The sequence below is a fragment of the Rhinichthys klamathensis genome, unplaced genomic scaffold, assembly GCF_029890125.1.
Source record: "Rhinichthys klamathensis goyatoka isolate OS25496 unplaced genomic scaffold, OSU_Roscu_1.1 h1tg000329l_1, whole genome shotgun sequence".
NCBI lineage: Eukaryota > Metazoa > Chordata > Actinopteri > Cypriniformes > Leuciscidae > Rhinichthys > Rhinichthys klamathensis.
Window position 1 is genome coordinate 1,546,531 of NW_026606844.1, and position 18,563 is coordinate 1,565,093.

The following is an 18,563-nucleotide window of genomic DNA, read 5'->3' on the forward strand; positions in this document are numbered from 1 at the left end:
ATCCAAAAAATTGGAGAAAATCCAATTTGTTACTCTTTAATAAGGAGACTTGGTTAACATTTAGATGTGTGCTTGGTCTGAATGAAAATATACACTAACCTCTTGCCAGGCTCAGACACACCTGGAATTGCTTTGTGCAGATTCGTTATCTTTGAGGATTGATGTAGGGTCACTTTCATCGATGAGGACATCCAGCTGTAATTAAAGCACATTAGGATTGTTTTAGAAGCCAGATTTCAATCTCTGAAACACCACCTGATCCATTCGTGGGGAAAACAGAGCTTTATGAAACAACCCCCAACCACGCCAGGCTTCATCCAAATATCTTACCTCACTCTTTTTATTTTTAGTTTCCACAGAGTCCAAGACATCTGACAGATTGGTCTCTCTATCCAGTATGGGTTGAGAAGGCATGCTTAAAGGATCTATGAGAATTTCCGAGGGAACAGCCGGGTGCTTCCAAGAAGCTGGTGTGTCGATGCTCCAACTCTCGTGTTGTCCAAATGTACCTGTAGAGTTCAATGTAGTTTAGGTTGTCATACATTTGATTCCTGAACAAATGACTCTAATGAATTGCTTCTTTTCAGTGAATCAAACTTATGGTTCACATAGCTTATGTCTTGTGAACCTACAAATTGAAAATTTTGATTTTATCATTTCAAGTAGTAGTCTGTAGGTCTATTAAAGGTGCGGTCACATTAGCAAAATTTTGCGGACAAAAAAAGATATATTGTCAGTATTGTAGCAATGGTCAACGTGACAAATTTTGTAAATTGATTTTGACAAGTACATTTTTCAAGTATCTACTTTATCTGATTATTTTTTTCTTTTGGGAAATGTTTATTTCACTACATTCCAAAGCAAAATATCATACTTTTTACTCTACTTCATTTCAGAAAAATATATCGTTCCTCGTTATTTTGAACTGAAGAAATCGCCAGATACCCAAGCTGAGACGCGATAGATTGATTCATGAACAAGCCAATTCTTTCCAATGAACCTGTTGAATTGGTTTACAAATTCCACTGAACTATTTATTCATGAATCTGACTGCAGCTGTTCTTGAGTCAACAACTCACTGATTCAGTGATCCGTCAAAATGTTGTATCGTTGTAGCTTGATTTACGCAATAAGTCCCTAATTCTGAATTTTAGCATTATTATTGTAAATGAAAATCATATTTAGGTCATGATTGTCAGTTATTTGTGATCTAAATCTGCAGTAATAGTAACAATAACAATAATAATACGTATAATGTATAATAAGTTTTGGTGATAAAAAAAGTTAAGTTCATAAATTTTGATTTTTGAAATTGATTGCATCTTCAACACCATAGACTCATGGAACCATCAAGACTTTCTCCTGGGACTGCATCTCGATGCTCGTTCAATGGCTAAGGCATTGCAAGTATTGTACAATTAAATAACTAATCAGAGGTTTAGTATAAGTGGTAAATCCCTTTATCCAGGTGCTTTAAACTAAGAAACTGATGGTTCTTTTAGATGGTTAAATTACTCTTTTCCATAACTTCATTCCCTGTTTCTGTTTCTGGTTTCATTTACTTTCACTTACCATTTAACCCATGTATGCGTGATTGTGTGCATGTGTTTGTTTAGATTAGTTATGTGTTCGTGATTTCGTTTTTTTAGCTGAGTGTTGATTCTGCTCCCTGCTTGCTACAATACATGCTAAGAAATGGCCACGAAAAAATCCTTTCTGAGAATTGATAGACTATCAATACTGAGTGTTCGCTGGACGAACAGATTAATTGATTGTAATATTAATTCAGCTACATTCAATTAATTCGATTAACTGATCCAAATATTTATAATCAATTATGACAAGTTATGATTAATTATTCATATTTCCCTTTTGAGATAATTTGTTACACTGTACATTTACTCAAGTACTTGATTCGTCCACCACTGATTTTAACCCCACAGATCGCAGCTTGAAATAGAGCCAATTTATTAGCGTCATTCGTTCAGGTGTTGGACTACACTGGTTGACCTGAAAGTTTTTGATTCACTTAAAAAGAACCAACTCAAGAGTCATTATTCCGAAATCGGACTACACTGGTTACGTAGAATTAGTAGCACCGTTGTTGAACTGCTGAATAAGTATTGCAGGAAATGCTGTGCTGTACAAGTATTTTAATACGATACTTAGTATGATGCACATTGGCAAAAGAATGCACATGCCACAACTGTTACTACTGGAAAAAAAAACATCTAAGCAACTTGTAGATGTACCTATAAACTCCCCATGGATACTCCACAACCGCACTGAGAAGTCCAATGAGGAGGTAAGCAGAAACTGGTCCTTGTCAATTATCTTCAAGCTTGAGGAGAGGAAATTATGGTAATAATGTTAATGAGATAAATAACTTTTTTTTAAATAACAAATACTAAACAAAAAATGAAAGGAAAATACATTAAATAATAGTAAATAAAGAAGAATATTGAATAAACACTTTTTGTTTGCTTTTTTTCTCCACTTATTGAACCTACCTAGTGATGCTGCTGATGTGTGCACGCCAGAAGTTCACCTCTAGAAATGAATAACACCACATCAAGACTCAACATAAACATAAAAAAATAGCAATAAAATGAGGAGTGTCCTTACTTTCAGGAGGGTTTTGATCAGGCCCCAGGGCATATTGCTTGACATCATAAACGTAGATGAAGCCGACATGATCGGCTGTAAAAAGCATGCTGTCATCCTGCGTTAAAGCCAGTTTCATAATCGCCTGCTGATGCTGAGACTTAAACATACGATTTTAATTAGAACCTTTGTCTCATTCTGTTGACATTGAATTTATAATCAAACTTGAGGAAAGACATGATATATAATATATACGAATATACTTACAGCCTGAAAAGACGTGATGAACTTCCCGCCATTCAGAACACTCCAGAAATGAACATAACCTTTGAAAGAGATGAAATACATTCTGCAAATTGAATATGAACTGATTTCTATCATTTTATTCATCGCAAGGACCAGTTTACCTTCAGTATCTGAAGATACAAGCCAAGCAGAAGATGACAATTCAGGAACAAACGCCCGGGTCTTTAAGAAGATGAGGCTCAGCACATTTGTGCATTGAACTATCAAGAAAAAATAAATAAAAGTAGTCCATATGAGTTGTGCATAATATACCAAGGTTTCAAATAACCGATTTGATTGAGGACCAGCAAATCTGAAATCATTATTCACTGAAAATTCATGGGAAGATTGGCATACCAGGATAACTGCTGCTCTGTTGAGGGGTCGCTTGAGGAGTCTGGAAGCGAGACAGTATGCGTTCAGACACTACATTCCATACGATGATCTCCCCATCGTAGCTGCCAGTGGCCAGGAGGTGTGGTGTGCATTGAGCAATGCACAGAATATCCACTTTGTGCCCATTCCTCTGTGTGTGAAACATTCAACACATTTCCCAAAGTGCCCCTGCATATTTGAAGGGGATTCAAAGTACATGTGTGTAGACATGGGTGTGAGTAGTGGAGGATGCTAATACCACATCGTCCTGCCAAGAAGGTTTTGGTCTCTCATTGTACGGAGTTTCCTCTTTGGAGTCCTGTCAAAGAAAACTAACGTGTTTAGCTTCAAAAGTAATCACTGGCAATTCTACACTATTCTGTTCACAGCCTCTTGAATTAAATTAAATCACTGGCATTAAATTTGGTGCATATTGTGGCTTAATCTGGCAAAGAATGGTCCATTCAGATATAAGGCAACCTGACCAACAAGTTAAAGTACTAATTACACATCCTTGATTTTATGTAATTTGGTGGCGAGAAATAGATAGTTCAGAAAATGTTTGAACATTTTTAAGAGATTATGATGAAAATGAGAATAAAATATGACAAGAACTATTTCACTGGTTTTGGCCATCCCTCTGTTAGACTGTCTCACAAATGAATTAGGTTGAATAGCTGTCAGCTGTTAAATTTAAGTACACAATTAGATAATACCAATTTAGGTCAAGCAACTACCAAGCAATTCTGTTCAGTCTGTGTAAAAAGGTCACATTAGCAATTAAAGAAAAAAAACTTAAGCAAAACATGGTCAGGTCAAAGTGTCTGAATAAATTTTGGTCACAAATTTTTATAAATTTTACTTGTAGTCTACTGTATGAAGAAATTTCGGCCCGGGTATAATATGTCACAGTTTACTTTACTTTGCTATCCTCACTTACATAAATGAACTAGTGTCCTGCACCCACTAGTAAACTAGATAGATAGATAGATAGATAGATAGATAGATAGATAGATAGATAGATAGATAGATAGATAGATAGATAGATAGATAGATAGATAGATAGATAGATAGATAGATAGATAGATAGATAGATAGATAGATAGATAGATAGATAGATAGATAGATAGATAGATAGATAGATAGATAGATAGATAGATAGATAGATAGATAGATAGATAGATAGATAGATAGATAGATAGATAGATAGATAGATAGATAGATAGATAGATAGATAGATAGATAGATAGATAGATAGATAGATAGATAGATAGATAGATAGATAGATAGATAGATAGATAGATAGATAGATAGATAGATAGATAGATAGATAGATAGATAGATAGATAGATAGATAGATAGATAGATAGATAGATAGATAGATAGATAGATAGATAGATAGATAGATAGATAGATAGATAGATAGATAGATAGATAGATAGATAGATAGATAGATAGATAGATAGATATTCCTCTTCCACTGAAAGAATGACTAAATCAAAGTACTCTGAAGACTTAATACAGAATTGAGAATAGATGGGGAGGGACATTTTTTAATAAAATGAGATACGTATTCTCCAGTGGTGTCAAAAGCATGCATTTCTTTCAAGAAATATCTTTTTTCACGAAGCTCGGATTCTCTTTTCTAAAGTGAACAAAAGCTCTTGTAATAAATGGAATAATGGACTCTCAGAAGGGAATGGAGGAATAAAACACACCAAACAGCACTCAAGCACTTTTGAGGAGGGAGGAACATCGAAGTAAATGAAATATGGAAATGTAGTGAACAGCAATAAAGGCGAGAGTACCAGGGGGAAGAAAACAGGTCATGGCAATCAACCATTTTATGAGAGCCATCTGGGGAATTACGCTGATATAAAAAAGGGCCGTAAGGGAAGAAGGCTGGTCACTTTATACTCACCAAGTAAATGTCAATCCTGTGGTCCCAACCAACAGAAATCACAAATCTGCCAAAAGAAATAAAAAATGAGGATGATAATATCCATGAAGATTATGGCGCTTGCAGTCAGCAGAGACTTACGCGTTCCTGTGCAGTGTCAGGTAGAGGCAGTCACAAATCTCTGCACATTTTCCATCTGGGAAAAAAAGCATAATGCAGGGCTTTGCTTCACAACAGCTTTATAGGGAATGTGGGATATAATATACTCTGAATAATCAGTCATACTCAGGAGCAAAGCAAATCAATCAAATGCACATTAAGAACTATAAGGAAGTATTGACCTCTCTTATATATCTTCACGCACTGGCCATTGTTGAAGTTCCACATCTTAAGGCAGCCATCCCTTCCACCAGTCACCAGCCTGGTGGAAAAAAAAAGAAAGAAAGAAAAAAACACTACAAAAAACAGTAATATTATGCAGTCATATATTTAAATGAGCTTTAACAACCTCCTTCCGCTAGAGTCAAAAGCCATGCAGGTAATAGCAGACTCTCCATGAGCACCTCCAAACTCAAACATCTGAGCTCCAGTTTCCACATCCCAGACTTTGACAACCTGAATTCAAGTAAATACGTTAAAGTACTACATTTAGAAAAGAGGGACTGTTGCTTTCCTAAAAACAGCTCAGCTTGTCATGAGTTGAAATTATAGAATTACTTTTAAAACACTTCTGGATAAAAATGTATATCAATTATTTGGATCTTACGGAAAATGAATGTTAAAGGAACCTTGACTACTCACAATAATAAGCGATTTTAGTCACTAACTTCAACCAAAAACCCTCCTAAAGACAAACAAACCTGTACCCATAAATTTCAATTTGTTACTCACACAAAGCTATCATATGACTTTATAAGAACTGGAATATAGCACACAAGACGTATGAAGTACTTGTATGTTTTTATTTATGGTTTGGAGTCAGTAAGCTTTTTGTTTTTTGAAAGAAATTAATACTTTCATTCAGCAAGGACACATTAAATTGATCAAAAGAGACAGTCAAATATTTTACACTGTTACAAGATATTTCTATTTCTAATAAATGGTTTTCTTTTGGACTTTATAATCAAAGAATTCTGAAAAAAAAGTATCATGTTTTCCACAAAAATATTAAGCAGCACAACTGTTTTCAACATTGAGAACAATAAGGAATGTTTCTTGAGCACCAAATCAGCATATTATAATGATTTCTGAAGGATCAAGATTGCTGAAGATTGCAGAAAAATGTGCTTTGCCATCAAAGGAGTAAGTTACATTTTAAAATATATTAAAAGAGAAAAAAGTGATTTTCAGTTGCAATAATATTTCACAATAGTAATGTTTTTACTCTATTTTTAATCAAATAAATGCAGCCCTGGTGAGCATAAGAGACTTCTTTCAAAAACCGACCTATGAGCAGGAGGCAGAGCATCTGCGTCCTCAATGTATTTCATACAGATACTTCTCAAAAGCACTCACCGAGCCCTCAGAGCAGCTCACCACCTGCCTAAACTCCTCACTGTATCCGCAGCACAACACTGGCTCTTCATGGGACAGAATCTGATTGCCCTTAGGCTGTGGTCTACAACAGATGGCATATGAAAGGAGAAAGGAAGCAAAATGACGAGAAAACTGTAGCTAAATACACATTCAACCTAATGCCTTATAGCCAACTGATACTCATAATAGGCTTTGAAATCCTTGTTATATAACATCTAAGATACATACTTTGTCTGAAGGGATAGTAAGGCGAGAGAATCTGCGGCGATGTAGAGCCCCTTCACAGCTGAAGAGTAGAGGCACGCAGACAATTCTCCCTGGATATTACTTGCCTCTGGATCGGCAGTAAACAGACACGTCTCATCCTTAATGTGCCATATCTATAAAAAAAATTATAAATAAAATGTCATCATAAAAAAAAGAATACATTTTCATATTTATGTTGCACGTAACTAGGAATATTTTATAGAAAATGAAAATTCTGTTGTTCCAAACCCATATGACCTTCTTTCTAACGTGAAACACAAATGGAGAATTTTAAACAATATTCTGCCCGCTGTTGTCAAAATAATGAAAGTACATGTGGACCGGGGCTGTCAAGCTTCGAAAAGGATTCAAAAGTAATAGTATCATAAAAGTGGCCGGTTTCATAGATTCATAGAAAAGAACAATTTAACTCAAAGGACCCTATTTTAAAGGTTCTCTAAGCGATCCTGGGTGACGTCACTTCTTGTTGACGTTCGAACTATTGTCAAACAAAACGGAGGCTAGCTAGACCCTCCCTCCTCCTCATCCGCACACTAACCCCCCAAACCACACCCCCAAACCCTTCTTGTCGGTCATTGGCTGGAACAGTTTGTTATGTTTTGGGGAGCGGGTCGCTGCAGTTTGTTTTTGGTGCTGTTTGTGAAGCATGGGCTGTCTACAGAGATCGCGTTTCTTTACAGTGTGTTCAGGGGACAGGCAGCCAGCGGATAGTGAGGAGATGTTTGTTGTATGTGACAAAAAATGTTTTGGCCTAAAAAACACATGACATCGCTTAGAGCACCTTTAACGATCTAAAACGCAAGTGTCAAGCGCAAAGCGCAAGTAACTTTATGGGCGGATCTCGGCGCTGTTGCTATTTTACCGGCGGGATAAATGACTCTTGCGCTTGACGCACATCTAAAAGGGGTTGGTCTGAAGTAGCTTCATTATTCATAGGTGTGGTTTGGGCGTAACGGGAAACAAACCAATAAGAGCGTCATATCACATTCCCTTTAAGAGCATGACGAACGAGGTGCGCTTGTTCCATGGCGCAATACTATTATAACGGCGCATTTACCAGGCGCGCTTCAGAATCGGTTCACAGCCGAGGAGATCGATGTTCTCGTCAGGGCCGTAAAAGAAAGAGAAGTGACATTGGGGCTGGGACAAACCCACCCAAATTAGCTTCGGTTAAACATGCATATAATAATTTGGGTAAATGTGTAAGCTTTATGCCTATTTTTCCCATCGTCATGGACACAACAATGATTTCCCTTGTGTTTTAATATTTTTCCTTATAAACATGTATCATTTGCAAAAAGTAAAATGCATCTGTGTATATGAGAGAATCATCTACAGTGTATGCGCGTTGTTCACACTCTGTATTATGGCCAAGCATGCGCACTTAAAATAGCATCTGAATGTAGGCCTACGCACAATGCGCCACTGACTTTAGACTAGGGGCCCTATCTTGCACTCGGCGCAAATGACTTAGTACACTGACGCATGTATCATTCCTATTTTGCACCCGCGCAAAGCAGACTTTTCCCTCCACAGACACACGTCGGTTAACTAAGAAATACACTTGCGCTCCCCGGGGCGGTTCAGCGCAAAGAGGAGGCGCAAACTTTCCCTCATGCTATTTTGCTGTTCTATAAAACAATTGCGCCACTGACCAGAAAAAAACTAGTCTAGGGCCCTATTTTAACGATCTGAAACGCAAGTGTCAAAGCGCAAAGCGCAAGTAACTTTGTGGGCGGATCCCGGCGCTGTTGCTATTTTACCGGCGGGATAAATGACTCTTGCGCCTGGCGCAAATCTAAAAGGGGTTGTCTGAAGTAGCTTCATTATTCATAGGTGTGGTTTGGGCGTAACGTGAAATAAACCAATCAGAGCGTCATCTCACATTCCCTTTAAGAGCAGGCGCGCTTGTTCTAAAGCGGATTCCTATTATAACGGCGGATTTGCCAGGCGCGCGCCAGGAGCGGTTCACAGCCGAGGAGAGCGACGTTCTCGTCAGGACCGTAAAACACAGAGAAGTAACATTGGGGATGGAGAAACCCACCCAAATTAACTTCTGTTAAACAGGCGTATGATAATTTGGGTTAATGTGTAAGCTACATGTATGCTTTTATAATAAATTGTCTATCTATCTATCTATCTATCTATCTATCTATCTATCTATCTATCTATCTATCTATCTATCTTTTTTATAGTTTTTTTCTGGTCAGTGGCGCAATTGTTTTCTGGAACTGCAAAATAGGACCAGGGATTGTTTGCGCCGGAACACGCCTCCTTTTTTGCGCTAAACCGCCCAGGGAGCGCAAGTTCATTCCCTGGTTTGCCGGCGTGCGTCTGTGGAGGGAAAAGCCCGCTTTGCACGGGTGCAAAATACGAATGATACATGCATCAGTGTACAAAGTCAACTGCGCTGGGTGCAAGATAGGGCCCAAAGAATAATTCCTTAACAAACTGGACATTACTTTTCTCATAAATGCATCAAGGAGAGACTGGGTGTATTTAACTATTTTAGACTTTAGAAGACTTTGAATACAGTGAATCTTTTTTGTGGTGCTTTTTGTCATTTTGGAGCTTGACAGCCTTGTCCTTATTCACCTTCATTATACTGACAAGAGTGATACGCATTTGCTTTAAAAAATCCCCCTCTTGTGTTCAGGATATAGATGAAAGAAAGTCATACGAGTTTACAATAACTTGAGGATGAGTAAATTAATTTTAATCTTTGGGTGAACTATCCCTTAATAAACAAGTGGTGCAGTCTATAAATGTTGCATTTGGTTTTACTAATTATGCACATTCAGTTTAACTTTAGCTTAGTTTCATGTTTGGCTTTTTCATATTGAGAAGATTTAAAACACTTTTTTGATATAATAAATCCAGATTTGACTTTGGATTTTAAGTAATGAATCAATTCCTCACCTTAGCAGTCTTGTCTGTGGAGACTGAGTAAATGTGCCCATCTTCTGAGGAGATACAGAGGTAGGAAACAGGGGCATCGTGCCCTTTCAAAATCCCTGTTGGTCTTCTGCCATTTCGAAATGTAAAATTACTAGCCTGGCATTTAACATCAGTATTTGATAACACAGTATTATCTATTTATAATTAATATTTTCTGAGGCCTATATACACTCACCTAAAGGATTATTAGGAACACCTGTTCAATTTCTCATTATGCAATTATCTAATCAACCAATCACATGGCAGTTGCTTCAATGCATTTAGGGGTGTGGTCCTGGTCAAGACAATCTCCTGAACTCCAAACTGAATGTCAGAATGGGAAAGAAAGGTGATTTAAGCAATTTTGAGCTTGGCATGGTTGTTGGTGCCAGACGGGCCGGTCTGAGTATTTCACAATCTGCTCAGTTACTGGGATTTTCAGGCACAACCATTTCTAGGGTTTACAAAGAATGGTGTAAAAAGGGAAAAACATCCAGTATGCGGCAGTCCTGTGGGCGAAAATGCCTTGTTGATGCTAGAGGTCAGAGGAGAATGGGCCGACTGATTCAAGCTGATAGAAGAGCAACTTTGACTGAAATATCCACTCGTTACAACCGAGGTATGCAGCAAAGCATTTGTGAAGCCACAACACGCACAACCTTGAGGCGGATGGGCTACAACAGCAGAAGACCCCACCGGGTACCACTCATCTCCACTACAAATAGGAAAAAGAGGCTACAATTTGCAAGAGCTCACCAAAATTGGACAGTTGAAGACTGGAAAAATGTTGCCTGGTCTGATGAGTCTCGATTTCTGTTGAGACATTCAGATGGTAGAGTCAGAATTTGGCGTAAACAGAATGAGAACATGGATCCATCATGCCTTGTTACCACTGTGCAGGCTGGTGGTGGTGGTGTAATGTTGTGGGGGATGTTTTCTTGGCACACTTTAGCCCCCTTAGTGCCAATTGGGCATCGTTTAAATGCCACGGCCTACCTGAGCATTGTTTCTGACCATGTCCATCCCTTTATGGCCACCATGTACCCATCCTCTGATGGCTACTTCCAGCAGGATAATGCACCATGTCACAAAGCTCGAATCATTTCAAATTGGTTTCTTGAACATGACAATGAGTTCACTGTACTAAAATGGCCCCCACAGTCACCAGATCTCAACCCAATAGAGCATCTTTGGGATGTGGTGGAACGGGAGCTTCGTGCCCTGGATGTGCATCCCACAAATCTCCATCAACTGCAAGATGCTATCCAATCAATATGGGCCAACATTTCTAAAGAATGGTTTCAGCACCTTGTTGAATCAATGCCACGTAGAATTAAGGCAGTTCTGAAGGCGAAAGGGGGTCAAACACAGTATTAGTATGGTGTTCCTAATAATCCTTTAGGTGAGTGTAGATCAGAGAAGAAATTGTCCAAATGAATTAAAATCAGAGCGATGCCACTTATGAAGAAGATACCCTAAAGGTATAAGGCATACTTAGGCACATAAGGATTCCACATGCGCAACAGCCTGTCCATCCCGCCGGTGACCAAAAGATTACGCTTCTCACAGAAATCAAAGGTCATGACTCCTTTAGGAATGGTGAAGATTGTTTGGTTGCTGGTTGCCCTCTGTGTGACTTTCGTAGACTTTCCCTTTTCGCTCACTTCTGTCATCTCTCTCGTCTGCTCTTGCATGTAGGTTGATGGATGAATGCATCCTAATTAAAAACAGATTGTCAAACCTTCATACACGCATATCCACTCAAACAGATCACAGCTGACAGATTCAGAGCCCTTTTCCCCTCTTTCTGAGTCATGGTGTGTTATTCAAATGAGTTTAACCGGAGCTTCATTGCACTGAGAGTTTTGACATATCTCTCATCTGGCATTAAACATGCAAGACGCCAAATTTGCTATTTTCTTCCTTCTGCCATGTTCAACAGACATCCCTGAGAAAGAAGTGAGAAAGGAGGACACACTATGTCATATAAACACATGGGTTTATATGAATGTTTAGGTCAGATTTCACCATAAAATCAATAGTAAAATTATCTTAAATTATATCTTGCATAAATAAAATGAACGCAATTTTTAGGATCAATAAGATTTTTTGCTCTGTGACATTATTTTCATTCAACTAAGCCTATTTCGACCCCTATTCTCATTATCTTTTTGTATCTGTATGTTTCCCTCTTGCTTGTATTTCTCATTATTTTTAATTATGATTCTCATTACTGTAATACAATAATGAGGAAGACAATGTGCTTAACTGCCATGAAATAATGTAAAAAAAATAAAATAAAAAAAACTGAATAGTCCTAAAAATAGGCTTAATTTTATTCAGGCAAAATATGATTTCTAATGTTTCCTTTTGATTTTGGTGTGACATTATAAACCTATTAAATTAGAGAAAATAAAATAATCAAAATTATCCCACTGTACTGCAAAAAGTAAACCAATAGAAGTCATTTTTAAATGTTACCTATAACAAGGGCAGAGTCTTCATCCCCTGATGAGGATACAATGGCAGGTATGCTTTGAAAATATTTCACCTGAATTGATAATAAAATATTGTTACATTTTAGACACTTGTTTTTTCTTTTGTAAAAAAGGAGATGATTATAAAAAACTAATTTAGTAAAATATTTAATTGTCAGTATCTTACATATATATAATAGTATATTCATGTGCATTGCAGCAATAGAACAACATAGGATGAGAAGAAGAAAACAATATGTACATAAATAATGATAATAATAATAATAATAATAAATATTTAACCTTTGACACCCAGTCTTGGTGGACTTTCCATCTGATAAATGTTATTTCTGGAGACTGAACTGCACAGTCGAGGCTTATGTTTGGCACGTTGTCAACCTGCGGCAATCTTTTCCACAATCTAGGGCATAAATGCATTCTTAAAAAAGCATACAATACAAACCATGCACAACATATACTATAAAAAGGACTGTTCCTATGCCTGTTTGGTTTTTTGCTTATGTTATTAGAATTTATAAATAAGATGAATATCATGCACTGTGTCAGTGAGCAAGGTAATATAATATTCTTAACATACCAGTTATCTTTCACATCTCTCCAGAGAACAGAATCAATGTTTCCTAATTAATTTATTCATTAATTTATGAAAATTAAAACATGCCTGCATGACATGCTATTGTAATTTTGTTTGACAAAACTGCACATGGAAAATGTATACTATTAAGAAACCTTGTTTACCTCAGTTTATCCCTGATCGATGTTATTAACAGGATGTTCACACAGCCCTAGAGTGCCAAAAGCTTTGTGATTAGTTAAACACATTGTATTTCATGAAATCCATATGTGTATGACTGCCTTCGTTTACTTACCTGAGTATCGCCATATACAATGATACATTCATCTGGGCCTGTAGAGCTAACAAAATTAGAGTATATTTTTTTTAATTACGAGAAAAGCAAACATTGACATATCAACACAGAGCATTGTGTGTTCTTGTTCTATACGTTAGTACAAAAAAGAGTCAACATAACATACCATTATTATTTTATTTGATCTGTTTTCTAATATCTTGTTACATTGTAAATGCAGAGCAAATTAAGTTTGCTTTGAACATGAATAAAACTCCAAAACTTCACAAAACAGCAATCACGTCAACATGTCTGGCATGAATCAGGTCTGCTCACCAGTAATCCAGGTTTAAAGGCACAGTTTCTAGTGCACTTAACTGACAGCAAGGCTCCAAAGAGGGAAGCTCATAAAACTGTATCTCTCTGGATCTGTAAAGTGAGAGAAAATATGTTGTTTGGATTGACTGAAGGAAAGGCAGAGATCAGATGTGGCTGTTATATATATATATAAAACTGTTTTTTTCCCAAGAACACTACAAAGTTACATGGTATACTTGAGCAGAATAACAGAGCAGTCCCCAGGCTGCTCCAAGGGAATCATCACTGTAATAAATGTAAATTGCTTTGGATAAAAGCATCTGCAAATTGACTACTTCATCTTCATTTGAAACAGCATGCCATAGGGAAAAATCTTCATTAGAAAGTTCTATACACTACAGTGTATTATAAAGACTGTTATGTAAAAATAAATGTATTTTAAAAGCAGTTTACCCGGTTCCAATAATCAGTTTGTTGTACTCTGTCATTGGCACAAAATCGGTAGCCCATTTTTGTTTTCGATTGATGGATCTCTCGGGCTGGATATAGAAACAGAGAAATGATTCAAATTAAATATTGGTTAATTAAAAAATGGAGGAGAGCAGGAACAGGAATACAGAAGTAAACAAATAAAATGTAGATGTAACCCACAAACATATTCTTCTTGCTCTTCAAATAAAGCTTGGGGGTCCAGAAGTTAACAACCCCATCATCTCTTAGAGTCACAACGGTTCCATTAGAAGGCAAGTGGATTCTCACAACAGGCTTCCCACGTTTTAGAAACTTAATGTTAGCCGGCAATATAAAGGCTGCCATTTTACTGCGACGCAAAGTCTCTTCCTTCGCTTCGTACTCCAGGTATATGTATGTGCAGAACTCATGCTAAAAGAAAGAGAGGAAGACTTAAATAAACTTTAATAGAATTTGTTATGGAATTGTGTTCAATATTTCATGGTAAAGGTTATGAGTCTCATTCACAAATCATGTAAATACACATATTTTTGTATTAATAATATCAATATTATACTACATTATTTTGATATCCATATTATAAAATTATGAAAACACATAATATATAACATAGTATACTATGTATTCATTACGTAATACAACAATATAATTTATATTAAAAAATTAGGGATAAATTTACTTGCAAACTTAATTTCAATCATGACTTCTATTTGAAAATGTTTGCAAGCAATTTCCTGCACAAATATGTGCATTCAAAGTTACTGAATGAGACCCATTTTGACCACTTGCCCACAAAGGTTTTTATATGCAAAAACTTGACTCAAAAACAGATGCAACTGTGCATTTAACAAATTGGCTAAGAGAGCAAGTTTGAGATTTAAAGAGGAAGCAGTGAATTATTCATACCCATTCGATTTTGCCATCACAAGTGTAATCGATCTTCATGAATAGCTGGTGAATGTGAGATTCTTTCTGTGACGTTTCAAAAAGTGTTAGTCCAAAGTAATGGGTGGGAAGACAGTGAGAGAGAGAAGATTGTACAATCATACATAAAGATTTTAGGTCTTGGGTCTCCGTTAATCCATTTACACAAGCAACAGGAACTGAATACATAAACCTCTCATTACTGTATTTTTACAGTACTTACAACTCCTTTCAAACCTGGGCAGTTTTTCACAACAGATTTGAATTCTGAATAATCCAACATATGGATGCCAGCCTTTGCAAACTCCTGCTCAAGAGAACAGAATTGGAGAGTCATATTGTGTCTAATTAATCAATTAAATTAGATTTCCAAATAATCTTCACATTTTGAATACTTACATCATAGGCCAGTTTAATTTGCTTTAGATCATCAATGGACACCATCTTCTCAATCTATGTTGGACAGCAAAAATAAATTAAACAAGGCAAAAATCTCACAGAACATGTGAGTTGGAAGGAGCATGTATTTAATGTGCAAGTCTCTACAGAGAGGTTTGTAAGAAAGAAGATTACCTAAGATTAACATCATAAAGTCACCGTGATGGATGCTATTTCAGTATAAATCGACAAGTGTTGTTTGACATTTGTTGGATGATCAAACATCTTTCTGCATGTCAAACAATGAAACCACTGCTGGATTTCGACAGGTTGCTGTCACGTGTTCTGCTCCTCCTTACAATAATAAATTCACTTGAATTTGAAATGGCTTCGTTGCAACGTGATGCAATTTTTATTTTGTTGTGGATCAAAAACCCACATGCTTCATACCCCTAGATATAAGATATAGGGGTTTCTTCAACAATTTTTTAATATGATTTAAGATTAGTATTTTTTATAATGCTAATTTACCTTGGGTTCACTCTTCAATTATAAATAAAAAATCTCTGCAAATTTTTTAGCAATTTCATGTTTGAGACTGTATTTTGTGACAACAGTCTCTTTAGACAGACCTCAATTTACTCACAAATTGAAAATCGCCACTAAAAATCCATAGGAAATTGCAGAGGGAACCCAAGGTAAATTAGCCTTCCCGGCTGGCCTAGGAATTGATAATAAGCACTGCATCTGCCACAAAAACAATTAGGATTTCAATTAGGGTGACAGGATTAAACAGCAAAATGAGCACTGAAAACAGCTGAGCAACGGTTAGACTACTGAAAAATGTAGTTAGGGGTGTCCCTACTTGTAGTTATTTGCTCTCCTACTGATAAATACAGATTATAACTTTCATTCCTATTGCACTGTGCATTCAGATGGCAAATTACCTCCAGCACAAACAAATTTGGTCTTGATAAGGAAAAAAATATTGATTTGCTTTCTGGGGAGCAAGTTCAAGCACTCTGTTGAAATAAATAATGCATGTCCACTGTGTCATTTCATTCAATCACTAGTCATGACAGATTACCCTGCAATGTTTGCCCATCCAAAGGTCATCCAGCTAATGAATTAATGGATTCTGTACTTGATTCAAAATGTCATTTTAGAAAAAGAGACTACAATTTTGTCCTGCAGAAAGTTAATGATTTGGTTTTGGCATATTTAATGAAGCTTTGGTATGAGAAGAGTGACCTATTAACACTGACACCTTTAGGTTTTAAGATTGAAAGATGGTTGGCTAAAATGGCAGTTACAATGTGGTTGGTTACTTCTACATCTAAACCTGGGACATAATAAATAGCTTTTTGAAGAATTAAATATGATATGATTTAGAGCAGACAAAAGATACGAAAAGAAACATATTCTGTACATACCTAAAGTTGATGTAAAAACTGAATTCACTCAGTGGTCTGTTTACTGGTCGGTTAGAGCAGATCAGTTTAAAAAATGCAAAACAAGATTAGAATGATATGAAGGCAGGCTCTGTGCTGGAGGGGGCGGGGTTAAACATTAAATATAACCTTATATATTAAATAGTAAACATTATATTAGACTCTAATTTCATATGCAATATTATGGATCTACAAAGTGCATCAATCCAGCTGCCCAACTCCCTTATTTATCATTATAACATTTGCATTTGCATACCTGACCAGTGAGAGATGATGCTGGGGCAAGTTGCCATTCAATCTAGGTAGAATATAATTGTTGGGAAATGCAGCCAAGCAGCAGATGCTGCACAAGTGTGACCCTTTGACTTTTACCTTGAGCTCACAGAGGGTCCCAGCAGGATCTGCTCTGTAGCGTTTTCGCATGCTAAGTTTAACATCATCTCCCAGGGCAAGAGAGTGTCGTCTGGGTTCTTGCCTCAAAAGCTCTCTCTCTAGCCAAGCAGGAAGCTGCTGGCTCCTCTCAGTAGGGTCTAATATAGACCCAGTAGAATACAGAACCCCGTCAGCCTGCTGTCTGTACCGCGTGCCCTGCTTCTGGTTCAGCCCAGCCGCTCCATTCACTGGTCCAAAATCTGCCGAAATACTGCATAAGAGTGTTGCATTGAATATTTTGTTTATCATTTCTTTTTCATTCAAGTTATCGAGAAGCAACCTTGCAAATGGCCCTTTCGTGAGTCACGCATCGCCCAACGGCAAACTCAAACATCACATATACCTCTTACAGGTGCTTGTGACGGCATGTCTCAACAGGTAAAAGAAGGCTACTTTCAATACAAGATCTAACATATTAGCAATACTTTTAGCTGTGTTGCTGTGTCATGAATAACCACACACACATGTGTGTTAGGTCAGGGAATAGAATATAGTTTGCACATAAAAAGTATTGTCTATGGGATCTCCCCATAAAACATGAAAACCCAACATGTGTGGGTGGGTGTGTGTAAATTACAGATTTAAATAATAAAATTGTAGTTGTACATTTTACTGTATTTTTACAGAATTATTTGGTCAACCACAGCTGCCAGTTTTTTGTTGTTGTTTTTATAGGGAGAACTTTACACCTCCTAAATTTCATTTTGCAAAGCGAAAGCCAAGAGTATGTTAGGTCAAATTTAAATTAGAGTCAAGTAATATTTTCATATTTGTCTGTCAAAACATAAATGAATTAATCTTCAAGGACACAAACTGGTTCCAGCATGGCAACAGCATTATCCATATTCCCTGGCAACAGTAAACACTATGAACAACAGGAGGAGTGACATTCAAGGTCAGGAGCTGGAAAATAACCGAATACCAATGTGGTACGATACATAGTCCTCATACTGAAATGAAAGTCATGAAGCAGAACAAATTAGTCTCTGTATCAGGAGTTGTTTCAAAGTGGTGCTGAGCAACTGAAATGCTTAAATATGGGAACTGGAAGCCATGCCAAGATGTAGATAAATGAAAAGCATAAAGCAGAATACCTGGGCTTGTTATGGGTCTCAAGTTGGGCTCCAGCAGATGAGGCCCGAGTTTTCCTGCCTAGCGGCATAACTGAAGAGATCTGAGAGTATCTTGTCTTTTTCGGCTTGGCTTCCGTTCTCTTTAGAGACTGTTTGCTTGTTTTGCAAAGGCGCTTAGAGACACAGCACACCTGAGTCTCAGGTTACCTGATACACAAAACCGAGTGGAGTGGCTACGCATGCATTGTGATGAGACACATTTAAAA

The 18,563-nt window shown here is 37.0% G+C and overlaps 1 protein-coding gene across 1 annotated transcript; it reads right to left on the reverse strand.

Annotated features, from left to right (window-relative positions):
- Positions 1 to 79: 79 nt before the first annotated feature.
- Positions 80 to 18,525, reverse strand: wdr95 (WD40 repeat domain 95). Its single transcript, XM_056272013.1, has 29 exons — positions 18,319 to 18,525; positions 17,165 to 17,435; positions 15,363 to 15,416; positions 15,187 to 15,270; positions 14,946 to 15,011; positions 14,220 to 14,450; positions 14,022 to 14,107; positions 13,587 to 13,679; positions 13,272 to 13,317; positions 13,141 to 13,187; positions 12,685 to 12,802; positions 12,386 to 12,455; positions 11,399 to 11,621; positions 9,887 to 9,992; positions 6,929 to 7,080; positions 6,680 to 6,782; positions 5,673 to 5,779; positions 5,506 to 5,585; positions 5,306 to 5,360; positions 5,186 to 5,231; positions 3,524 to 3,583; positions 3,247 to 3,415; positions 3,012 to 3,110; positions 2,872 to 2,930; positions 2,626 to 2,764; positions 2,511 to 2,550; positions 2,253 to 2,341; positions 331 to 509; positions 80 to 195 (listed from the first exon to the last, which is right to left on the reverse strand). The coding sequence occupies exons 1-29, from the start codon at positions 18,384 to 18,386 to the stop codon at positions 112 to 114; spliced, it is 3,024 nt and encodes a 1,007-aa protein (XP_056127988.1). The 5' UTR covers positions 18,387 to 18,525; the 3' UTR covers positions 80 to 111.
- Positions 18,526 to 18,563: the final 38 nt, after the last annotated feature.